Raw genomic sequence first — 11,948 nt, 5'->3', positions numbered from 1 at the left:
TTCTGTTCCTTTCTTGCACTTTTAGCTTTCTTTTTGATTTCTCCCTTTCTTTTTTCTTCATTACTACATATTAGTTTGTATTAGTTTTTAATCTTCCTTTTTAAAAAGTTTTAATAAAAAATTTATATATATATATATATATATATATATATATATATATATATATAAATTTCATGCATATTTTAATGTATGTATTTTACTTTACTTATCTTTTAAAAATTGCATTATTATTACTAACGGCAATTCTTAGCAATCACATAGACTTTTTCCAGGATGATCTGTCCTCAACCTGGCCTTTCAATCTCACAATGGTACAGTACATCCATTGCTGTTGAAACTGAGTCCATCCATTCACCTAGTTGCTGGTTGTCATCTTCTCTTTTTCCCACCTTTCCCATCGTTACGGAATTCTCAAGGGCTATGGGTCTTCACATAATATGTCCAAAGTATGTTAATTTGAGGATGGTTATTTGTGCCTCGAGCAAGAACCCTGGATTGATCTGTTCTTTGATCCATTTGGTCCTTCCTCCCTCAAAACAAACTTCCTGGACACACCTATGATGATGGACAGCCATCTGCCATATCTCAACATGGGATAGCATCCAGAACATTGTCTCCAAGAATGACCTTTAGCATTTGGGCAAGATCGTAACAGGTACAGTTGTTATGTCAAATATTGTAATTTCTAGTCACAAAGGTCTTTTATAAGTTAATAACAGCATATTAAACTGGGACTAAGAAAGAACTGAGATCCAGTAAAACTGGTATAGAATTGGCATAATGTGATAAAGTTCAGTTCCTGTTACGTATGCTCATTTACATATATGCATGCATATTTCATACAAGTAAATTGATGACACACGTTCCTACAGAATCCTGTGACATTAAAGTTTGTTTAAAATAAATCTCATTAACTGTAAAGACCACAAATGATCTGAAAAGCAGTTGTTTATTGCAGAACTAAAGCAAAACACACTTCAAAAGAATTAGTATCTTACATAAGAAAAAACACTTAGCATTTGTAAGGAGTCAACTAATAAAGATTGAAAAAGAGAAAGGGATGATCCAGAAAAGAATATGGAACAACTCTTGAAGGAAGGAATTCAGGGGGAATAAGACTGGATTCACAGTGAAAACCTAAGAAAAAGACATACAGAAAGAGGAAATTGACTTCCAGACCAACTATAGGTGCCCTGTTTGGGGGAGGGCAAATGGTGTAAACTGACTATGTACTTGCAGCCAACGTTGGGAGGTAGGAAGGGGGATACAAGTACAAAAGTCCAGTATGTATGTTCTGATGTCATTTCTGCATCATCACAGTATCAGACTAATCAGAAAAAAAATATGCAAAACACACCTGTCCTTGCCTCACTGTCTTGGGTGTGATGGAAGTTGGCTTAGTTCATTTAACAAAAGGAAGAGATGGGATGAAAGAAAAGGTGGGTGGCTAATTGCACAGCTGAACAGCAAGGGCAAGGATGCTTCCTGACTGGCAAGAATCTTTCCTCCTCTCCAAATTATAGTACTAATGAAGACATTTCTCTCTCTTCATTTGGAAGTTAAAGCAAATTAAACAAAAAACAAACCAAGTCCTTAGTTCAGGATGGCTCATTGAGGAAATTACTGGTAAGGTGTCAGGCTGAAAGAAAAGGAGAAACCTGCTTTTCCTTCTTTCTAGGCTCAGAAAAGGGGAAATACTGAGATTCTTTAGCATAAGAATTTTTCAAGGCTTATCCTAGACAATAGCTTTAATGAGGCAATTGGATTTGGCAGCATCAGCAGGATGAGATACATTCCAATAGTGGATTGTCAGATTATTCCATTGTTTCATGATTTAGTCTATTTTTTTTTCCTAATTCGATGTCAGGAAGATAGAGGAGAGAGAGAGAGAACTAATTTGTAACCTATATTTCCCTTTTGACTTAAAAAGGAAAGTTAAAACCAGCATAGATTGTACTAGGTGATTATTTCTCCAACAATGCTTCCAGAGAGGAATGGAAACATTAAAACAACGGACCCCACCAAGGATGCTTGTAGAAGCTCGCATACTGTACATGTGTCCTTTTCCTTGAAATATGTCTTAAGTTTCATTAATAGAATGGCTTCTCCTGTGCCTCAACTAAAATGGAGCCCTTCCTTTCATGTGCAGGCTATCTTTAAGTTTCCAGGTCAGCTTCAAGATTAGTCCATTTTCATTCATTCATTCATTTATAAGTCTTGTATGCCACCCTTATAGTGAATGGGCAGGCAGGCTCCTATCTCCACATTCAATGTTGCAGCCTGTCTGCCAGCCACTCATACCAGACAGCAAGCTGCCAGCTCAGATATTTGAATATACATCTTCTGCATCTCAAGCAGAAGTACTGTATGTGCGTGTTGACACATATGAAACAATCAGCTTCCCCAAGCCTCTCCCTTTCTGCTAGAAAGGAAAATTGATGTCTCTAAACCTTTTTCCCCCATACTGAACTTTAAAATTTCTGAAGAAGATATAATGGTAAGTTAAGAGCACTGAAAACCATTGAGAGATCCAGGAGAATCCCCATCCTATCCTTTTGCCAGCAATGATCATGCTTTGATGCAAATTCAGATATAAATTACAATTGAGGAAACTCTGGAAAATCGATTTCATCCAAAGAGCATATGGATTCGATCAGTCACCATGTACTAGAGCAGCCTACCCAGGAAGAGATGATTGCTACTGGTATATAATTCAGTTTTTCAAACCCCAATTATGGATTTTTTGTTCTATGGAAGACTTTCTAGCCTCCTGGATCCACCTGAAGACCCCTTCCCTTATTTTGCTAGAGCCAGGCTGGGTTGAAAAAGAGTGACTGGCCATGACGGGCCAGCTTGGATCCTAACATGATCTCTCTACCACTGATTAATATGGGAGATGATTCACCTAATGTATGATTTTGTAGGGATTCTTTGTGCCCAAAGATTACTGCACTAGTCCTGTGCAAAACAAGAACACCAATTAGTTAAAAAAAAATTAAGTTGGGATACTTTTAAACTCATGAAGTAATATCTCAGGGGTCTGAAACTACAAGATCTTCAATGAAAAATTATTGTAGTCTATTAATTTTGATATCACTCAAAAACAGGATATATATAACTTTCCTCTTTGGCAGAATGGGAATGACAGGAAAATCTTTACTTAGTAAAGACAGTCTTCTGGTTCATCCAACATTTTATGAATAGAGGGCAGTGTGTAGGAATCTTTAAAATGAATGCTGTCTTTTTTTCTCTTTTCCTAAAAAGCTTCATTTCCCCTCATTTTTTAAGACAGTCTTCCTAAGACAAGGCTGTATGGAGTGCAGTGCTGGTATCCCTCACTCTCAGCACCTTGTACAAGAGGCTCTGGAAGAGGCAAAGGGATTATTCCAAATATGACACCACATCCCGGATGCTATAGGATACTTCAAAACATCTACTCTGTAATACAAACAGGGCATAATAAAAGTTGCATATGGTTCCCTGAAATATTCTTAACCCAATCTGCAGCTTATGTAGGTGGAGATATAAAAATGTCAGAGCAAGGCTAAACTAGATGTTAACAGTTTTCTAAATAAATAATAAATGAGAAACAATTTTAGAATCTTCATTTAACTCCTCTCCCTAGACCTTATTAAAACAACTAGAAGAACTGCATGTAGTTTTGTATTTCAGGGATAGGCAGTCCTCATACTGTGGCCAAAATTAATAACAACCAGGAGCCAAAGGATTTCTTGCAGCCACACTCTTCTTCAGCGCTTGGATTTGGTTGGTTTCTTAGGTCGGGGAGTGGATGATTTCGAATGAGGAGACGCTGAGGCTTTGTCAGCTTTCTTACGAGGAGTTTCTGCAACAGAAAATAATTGGAAGTGTTACAGAATCCTCATAACAGGGATAAAAAAGATCGGATAGCCCATAGTGGTCCCTCTCTGCAGAATTCTTCATGAGCTGTAAAAGTGCACAATCACACTCCAGAATGCACACTCACACTCGAAAAAGGTTAAAAAAGGTCAATACCAAAAAGGAGGCAGAACCAGGGCACACCATTGTTGGTGAAGGGAAGGAATCTTTATTCTCCTCCTCCACTCAAGTTTCTCAACAGTTTTCTCTCCACAGCCCGATTGGGAGCAGGAAGATGGTCAGGCTCCTGGGGCTTTGTGGGCTGCAGAAAAAGAAGCCAAGAGCTACAATATTTCTATTATTATTGTTGTTGTTATTTCGGTAGGAGCTTAGACTGAGAAGCAGTGGCTTCCCAAGGCTCTGGAATATATTCTATAGGAGAGATGAGATGTAAAGCTGAGAATTCTAGCCACCTTGCTATAATATGCTTCCCCCATACTTTAATAATCTGAGTGTGTCATGAGCTACCCTTCAAAAAAGTAACAGCCAGCAGCCTGACAAAACTGAATTTGACTAAATTTAAATTACATTATATTTTAATATATTGAAATTAAACAACACTTTATTCTCCATGTAGAATAATTTAATGAGGGGGCGCTCTAGGACCACATTGAAGTCTTTGGAAGATCACAGGAAACCATGGACTCAGGTTTTGCATGTTATGTTCCCAAATGATACACATAAAGTTAAAACATTTCTGTCCCCAGAATTTTCCCTGAACTTGGGTATCTCTTTGGTAGCTGCTAAAAATCACCTCTGCTCTTACGTTCCCATAACATGATGGCTTTCGATTTTTCTGAAATACTCATTTTCAACTAGTTAGATTAAGAAGATTGGATGGTGTTTGAAAGTAGCCTTATCTTACTGATCTTATTTCAAAATCCAAGGATTCTGTCACATGGAGGTAACATAACTCTTCCTAGTAGCATCACACAATTTTCAGGAATAATGCTGAAATGTCTGTCCTTATTAGAAATGCATTTGTAACTTTTGACAATAATTATATATAACTCAAGGTAACCTTCTGCCTTTCCCAGCAAATAAGTCACTGTAAGAGCTGGTGGGTGTAAGCCCTTTATTGATAGTGCCCTACCCAAAGATTTAGTTTGTCTTCATGAAGAAGACAGTGTATGATTTGCATAAAGCTTTTTATGTACCCAATACATCTTTATTCCTTTCTCCATATATTAGGTAACAATTACAAATAATATCTGACAGTACCTGACAACTAAATGAAATGGACTGAAGGTATTATTCTAAATTGGAGCATATTCCTTGGGAGGGAGAGGTCAAAAGCATCTTGTGGAATGAACATACCTCTTTGGTTTTTGCTGAATAACATGGTTATTATTGGTGTTGGTATAAAACATGAATGGTGAAGAGAAAACACCAGCCTCCTTAGAAGTAAGCCTCATCCCCAGAATATAAGTACTTCCAGACTCACTGCCTGAAAACTTAAGGCTGTGAGGGGGGAAGAAAAAGAGAGCACAAGCCAAGGACAAAAAAAAGCAGAAGATGGAAGAAATGTAGCTGCTGGTCTTCTCTGTTCAGGCCTGTAACATTACTCCAACACTTCAAAGAAGCATTATTTGATGGAGAACATACTAACGCTAGATTCACTTATCACTCTAATCCATAACATGCTTTTCATTTTACCTTTCCCATAATGTTGTGTGAATCAGTCATTGTTACTGTAAGCCATGATACAGAGTTTTGTACCTTGTGTGATTCTAATTACTATTATTTAACAAACCATGGTTGAAATAAACTGTGTAATATATCCAAAAAGATAGAGTCAAACAAAAAAAAATTGATGGATATTCTGGTATTGGCTTTTAGAACTATTTCATGCAACCTATCTCATTTCAATCCCAGTTCTATGATATATACATCACGAAAGTATATACAATTGCAATTATGTTATCACAGTAACAGATTATGGCCTTCTTCAAGCTGGTCCCCTCCAGATGTATTTGACCACAAACCTCAGAATTCCTAACCACGTTGTCTGAAGGTCTAAAATAGTAATGTGTGAAATGGCCCCTTTGTCTGCATTTCTTTTAGAAATTTAAAATTCCATCTTTGAAGTTTTAGCCATACCTGGCTCAGATTGTTCTGCTTTTTTAACAGAATCTTTAAACTCTGGTTCCTCATCCTCCAGATCCTGGAGTTTTTTCAGAGCTTCCTCCAACTCCTCATGAAGGGCTTCTGATTTTTCCTCAGCTTGTTGGGCTCGTTTCTCAGCTTCTCTAAAAGAAAAGAAGCCAGGGTAGCATGGAGTTAAGATACCAGGTATAAAGGCCAACCAGGCAAAATGAACGGATACCCAATTAAAATGAGAGGCATCAAGGGCCAGCCCATGACTTTCTTGGTCTGAGGAATGGCCAAACAAGGCATGCACACATCCTTAAGCATGGATTTGCCATGTGGATGTGAATAATGGAATCTGCTGTCAGGATTTTCATTCTCATGGGAAAGGATTCATCCCATTATCTTTACAACAATAACAAATAATATTTTGGCTACAGAGATCATGTGAAAAACACCTGTTATTGTGTGTTGTGTGTTGTGCTATTTACTGCCACCTATTGGAGTGTGTATGCTAGCTACCCAGTGGGGGTGGCATAGAGCTATAATACAAGGAGAGGAAAATGTGCAGCCTCCCTGAGTAGTTGTTAGTTGTTTTAGTGTTAGCCACTATGTAGGTATGCAACTTTAAACCTTTTCTCCCTCTCCAGCTCATTTCAAGTAGCAAAGTGGGCTAAGGAAAAATGTCTTAAAGAGGCAGACTGAGTAGAGTTTTCCTACCTTCCCCTGCACACCCCCACTTTATATGTGACCAAGGCAGAGATGGATTTCAGATATATTTGATTATCATGCACTGCTAACCTGGTTTGTAGAAACCCTAAGAACTTTTTGCATGTAAATCTCACTAAAACAAACACTTATTTCAATGAGTTGTGCAGCAGAATATTCAAGAGAAATTGTGACGATTTTCAGATGTCCTTTTTAGTCAGCCAGGGGCAGGTCCAGACTACTGCAGGCTGCATAATGCAGAAGTCATTTTGATTTATGAACCATCTTCTCCTATAATTTTCCTTAGTAAGGTAAAAAAATTACCTTGGAAATGTACAATATTTACAGATTTACTATTAGATCAGTAGCCTACTGGGGTGATTATGTTCTTGCGGGGGGAGGATCCCCACAGTGCCCCTGCCTCCCAGCTTTAAAGGTAGTTTAACATTCCTTTTCCATGTGAATCTAGTGAAGATTGTCAGGCTCAGCCCAAGAACAACGATGAAACAGTTCAGTCCAGTACAGGTCCTTTATTTGCTTACACCCTCTAGACAGAATCTTGCCAGACTAACTCTACACTACAGCAACCACAACTACAGTGGATATATTGTGATACTCTAGGGAGGGGCTAGTCTAAACCTCTTCTTCTTCTCACGGTCTTGTTGCCGACTGAGAAAGCGCTTGCCTTATCCCCCTTTCTGGAATGCACTACCTCCCTCCTGACAGCCTTGATCTCCCATACCAGTCTCCTCCTCACAGATACCTTCCATTATACAGAAGCAATATCTGCAATCAATCTTCTCTACCTCCTAGAGAATTACCATTTAACTTATAGCTCTTCCACTGTTCTGGTGTTTCTACATACATTGTTTAGATCTGATCTTTCTTTACCTTCCTCCTATGAGTTTTGTATCACCACAATGACAGACGTTTGGAAAGACTTCAGAATCACATTTTCTGAAACACTTCCTCAACTCCTAGAATTCCAGGTTAGTACATATGGAGGGCACTATGTTAGAAAATAAGTTGGAAAATCTCCACTATGTTGGAGACCCAGTTTGGTGTAGTGGTTAAGGTATCAAGCTAGAAACTGGGAGACTGTGAATTCTAGTCCCACCTTAGGTACAAAGCCACCTGGGTGACCTTGGGCCAGTCACTCTCTCTGAACCCTAGGAAGCAGGTAAGGACAAACCACTTCCTAAAAACGTTGCCAAGAAAACTGCAGGGACTTGTCCAGGCAGTTGTCAGAGTCAGGACTGACTTGAAGGCATGCCCCGCCCCCCACCCCCTGCCCCCATATTGAAAAAGCCTGCTCTAAAACATACAGGAGATTTCAGATTCTTACCATCCCAAATCTATGTAAGAATTAATACTTCAAAAATTCCCAACTATCAAGCTTTTGGGTCTCAGAGCTGGATGTTATATCAGCCCAACCAGCCATAGGCCACCAACAGATTTAAGCCTGGGCAAGCGTATATCTCCATTGATCAGCTTTTTTGTACTCACATAAGCCGCTCCTCCAGAATTTCTAGTGAAGCTAGCATCTGAAATTCCTTTTTAGAGAATTCAGTGGTCCACTGGCTGGCAAAAAACTCTCTCTAGAATTAAAAGAGCAAGTGCCTTATGAAAAAAGACTAAAGCAAGAGAAACTGGCATACTGCTTTGGCAAAAAGAGTAAATGGAGAGAAAGGACTACTGAAATAAAGAGCAAGGCTAAACCATCCAGCTCCTATTTTCTGTACTCCTCTCATCAATAAATTTGATTGCCTGAGGCAGAAAAGTTCTAAAGAAACTGCTCTCATTAATGCTCTATGTGTGTGCTGGGTGTGTGTTGTTTCTCCTGTAGAAACCCAATTAAAAAGATCAGAAACTGCACAAGAGCACCACCATGATTTCACATTGTTTCCATTAATTTCAGTGGGGCTTGTGCAGGAAATCTTCCAATGTGGGGTAGTGCCCCCCATGTCAGATCAGGCTGTTCATTTCACATTTTAACATTGTTCAAGGAACTGAATTAACTCACCTTGGCTTGAAGTACGGCCACTCGCATAGTGGAGATTCATGGATACATACCCCTGAGACTGTGATTTTTTCGGCAGTCAAGGTCTTGCAATGCACATTCGTATCATCGGCAATGTATCTCATTTGATAATCAATCTCGGCACTTTCAGTTGCCATTTCACTGCTAGTACCAGGCACAGGTGGCTTTTCCTGCCCAGAAAAGAGAAGAAGCAGACAGTGTAATATTTGCCCCTTTGTTGGAAAGCTAAACTCTTCATAGAAGGTCAGATTTTGTATACAAAAATCATGATAATTAACACAAAGCAATTTTCATATTGTACATAAGACTTGTATGCAAGAATGTTAACAGATTACTTTTAAGAGAGTCACAAGTACTGGAATTTGGGGAAAGACTTACGCTCCTAAAGACCTAGCCAAAGATTTGGGATTTTTGGTTCTAAGAATATGTTTTCAGTCTTATTCAGATTACCAATTTACCTCTGAAAACAATTTAGCCCCCCATGAAAAGAGAAGTCCTTACTAGGCTACTATTCCGCTCTGAATAAGTTATGCCATTTCAAATCATGTCAAGATGACAGTGCAATATAGGGATGAGATTTTTTTTCCTAAAGCATGAACTCTGCACATATACGTACTTCATGAAAGGACTTTTTCTTCTTTTCCGAATACCCACAGTAAAACCAATATTTACTGTATAATATATAGCCCTGCTTATTAGAAACTATTCCAAAACTTAGGGAAACATATTATCTTCCCTGACTAGGATCCATAGCTATTTAAAACACCTCTTTCCCCCTCTTGGGCTTTTCAAAAACTTTTGCAAGTTTTCTGTAAGAAATGACTAACAATAGTTTTGGGTAGCCGATATGTCCACATTAACATTAAGATTAGCTACAGAAAAATCACTGTGTTATGCAAAGTATTAAATGGTGATAATAATGGCAGTAAGGCTCTGTCTTCGAATCTGACAGAGATTCCTATTTAAAGGAAACTGATCATACAGGAAGTCCTTATGTGAGAAATCAGCATACTCACACACAATCAGCCACATTCACATGTCAGCAGCAACAATATGAGAGGAGTTCCAGAACTGCTGCTACTGTCAACCACCTTTACATCTCGCAATGGCACCTGAGCTTCCCCAAACTTCTCTGTGTGATGAGTTCTTATCAGATACAGAACATTCAAAACTTTTCTTCTGTCATGAAAGGCAGCAGCACATTTCTTCCAGTTTCAGAATTAGACAGTTTGATTTTTAGATATCAAATTTTATACCAGATATTGCTTTAGGGCAGTAAACATAAACTATGTGGTAGACTTTATTTGTTGATTTTATTATACTAACCCCTAGAACCTTGCTTAGAAAGAAAGAAAACCACGCAAACTTTCCAGTGGAAATATTCACCTGTGTTTCCAACACATGCTTCTCTTCCAGGCTTTGCTCAGAACCTGCTTCTTCCGTTATCTTGAGTTCATCCGGAGCTTGTTCTGCATGAATGGAAGAGGCGCTCTCCAGGGTTTGCTCTGGGTGAGGTGGGAGCTTTCGTTTTGGTTGAAGCACCTTGAGGTAGCACAGAAAAGCTGGTAACCAGGAAGTCCATTCTGAGATTTTGTCTTCATTGCTACTATTCTAGATTTCGGGCTCTCTGATTCATAAAGGACATTCTTTTCTTTTTTTATATAATATTTTATTAAGATTTTAAAGATACATATTTAAAAGTTAGAAATGAAAAAGAAAATTTGAAATACAAAATATAAAGAAAAGGAAAAGAAAAAGTGAAGTAAAGTAAAAGAAAAAAAGAGATGAAAAATAGATAACTTCCAATCTATCTCTGGTCTTAAAAATAATAAGGCTATCGTAAGTGCTAGTTTTTAATACATTAAATAGGAATAATTCTTTGTCTAAACATATCCCATTACATTTATAATCGACTCTTCAAATCCCCATGTAAGCTTCACCCCCCCTGGAATTATGAAGGGCATTCTTTTATTAATGTAAAACTTTTCAGAAAAAATGGACCTGGCCATTTCCTCTCACTGAGTTATTGGATGTCCTTGGATAGTTTTACTACATGCATACATGCAGATCTATATTCATTCTGCTATTCTCTTTTGAGATAAGCAGTGCCTCTGAAGTGCAAAAAAGGAGTAAGAAATAGTGAGAAAAAGAAATTAAAAGCATGGGATAAGAGGGGGGAAAGGTAATATAGTTAAATCTACCTTACACCAATCCCATTCACTGTACTTCTCTATAATTTTCTAGCCTTGCAAATCATTGGGTTCCAGGCTGGATTATAGTATTGAGATGGCATTGATTCCACTTGTCCATGATTTCTGCTGGGCTCAGGATGAGGGTAGTGCATCCATCCTAGCTTTCTCTGATCTTTCATCAGCCTTTGATACTGTCAAGGATGGTATTCTTACTACATTGGCTGGGGGGGCAGGGGCAGGGTTTTAGGTAGTTCTCCTTTCTCCAAGGCCACTTCCAGTTAGTACTGATAGGGCAGGGGAGTCCAGCCCTAGATTTCTGCATTGCAGGGTCCTCCGGAGCTCAACTTTCTCCTTGCTTCTATTTAAAATCTACATGAAGCAGCTGGGTGAGGTTACTCATCAATACAGGGTTATGTTTCATCAGTGTACTGATGATACTCAGTTATACATCTCTGCCCCTAGTTGTCCAAGTGATGTTGTCAAGGTTCCTCCCCGATAGCTGGAGGTTGTGGGGGCCTGAATGGACAGACTTCAACTCAACCTAACAAGACCAAGTGGCTGTGAGTTTTAGGGCTCCCCAGATCTGGAGATGTTCCATCTTTAACACTGGAGTGGATAGCACTCCCTTGAACAAAGTTGGTGAGCAATTTAGGAATCTTCTTGGATTCATGACTCCTGCTCAAAGAGCAGATGGCAGCCATGGCCAATAGAGCCTTTGTATAAATCCATCTTGTGTGTCATTTGCACCTGTTCCTGTATCAGGAGGCTCTGCTCAGTCATTCATGCCTTAGTCAGCTCCTGGTTAGGCTATGGCTATACACTCTACACGGGGCTAACCTTGAAGAACATCCAGAAGTTGCAACTCGTCCAGAATGCAGTGGTGCATGCAATTTTGAGTGCACCTTGGTACACCTGTGTAACACCACTGCTTCATGAGCTGCACTGGCTGCCAGTAAGCTTCTGGATGTAATTCAAGGTGCTGGTTGTCATCTATAAAGCCCTGCATGGCCCAGGGCCAGTTT

At 38.9% G+C, this 11,948-nt stretch overlaps 1 protein-coding gene across 1 annotated transcript in view; it reads right to left on the bottom strand.

Annotated features, from left to right (window-relative positions):
* Positions 1 to 60: 60 nt before the first annotated feature.
* Positions 61 to 11,948, bottom strand: part of AXDND1 (axonemal dynein light chain domain containing 1) — a 48,310-nt gene continuing 36,422 nt past the window's right edge. Inside the window, exons 21-25 of the mRNA XM_025169349.2 lie at positions 10,121 to 10,276; positions 8,767 to 8,904; positions 8,200 to 8,291; positions 5,998 to 6,146; positions 61 to 3,844 (exon numbers count right to left, since the gene is read on the bottom strand). Coding sequence (XP_025025117.1) covers positions 3,750 to 3,844; positions 5,998 to 6,146; positions 8,200 to 8,291; positions 8,767 to 8,904; positions 10,121 to 10,276 — 630 coding nt within the window. The 3' untranslated portion in view covers positions 61 to 3,749. The remainder of the gene's footprint in view (positions 3,845 to 5,997; positions 6,147 to 8,199; positions 8,292 to 8,766; positions 8,905 to 10,120; positions 10,277 to 11,948) is intronic.

Source organism: Python bivittatus, unplaced genomic scaffold, assembly GCF_059951505.1.
Source record: "Python bivittatus isolate LINGU-HERP-01145 unplaced genomic scaffold, Pbiv_v1 ctg000700_np1212, whole genome shotgun sequence".
Taxonomy (NCBI): domain Eukaryota; kingdom Metazoa; phylum Chordata; class Lepidosauria; order Squamata; family Pythonidae; genus Python; species Python bivittatus.
The sequence above is the reverse complement of the archived record's forward strand: the minus strand, read 5'-3'. Positions and strand labels throughout refer to the sequence as shown.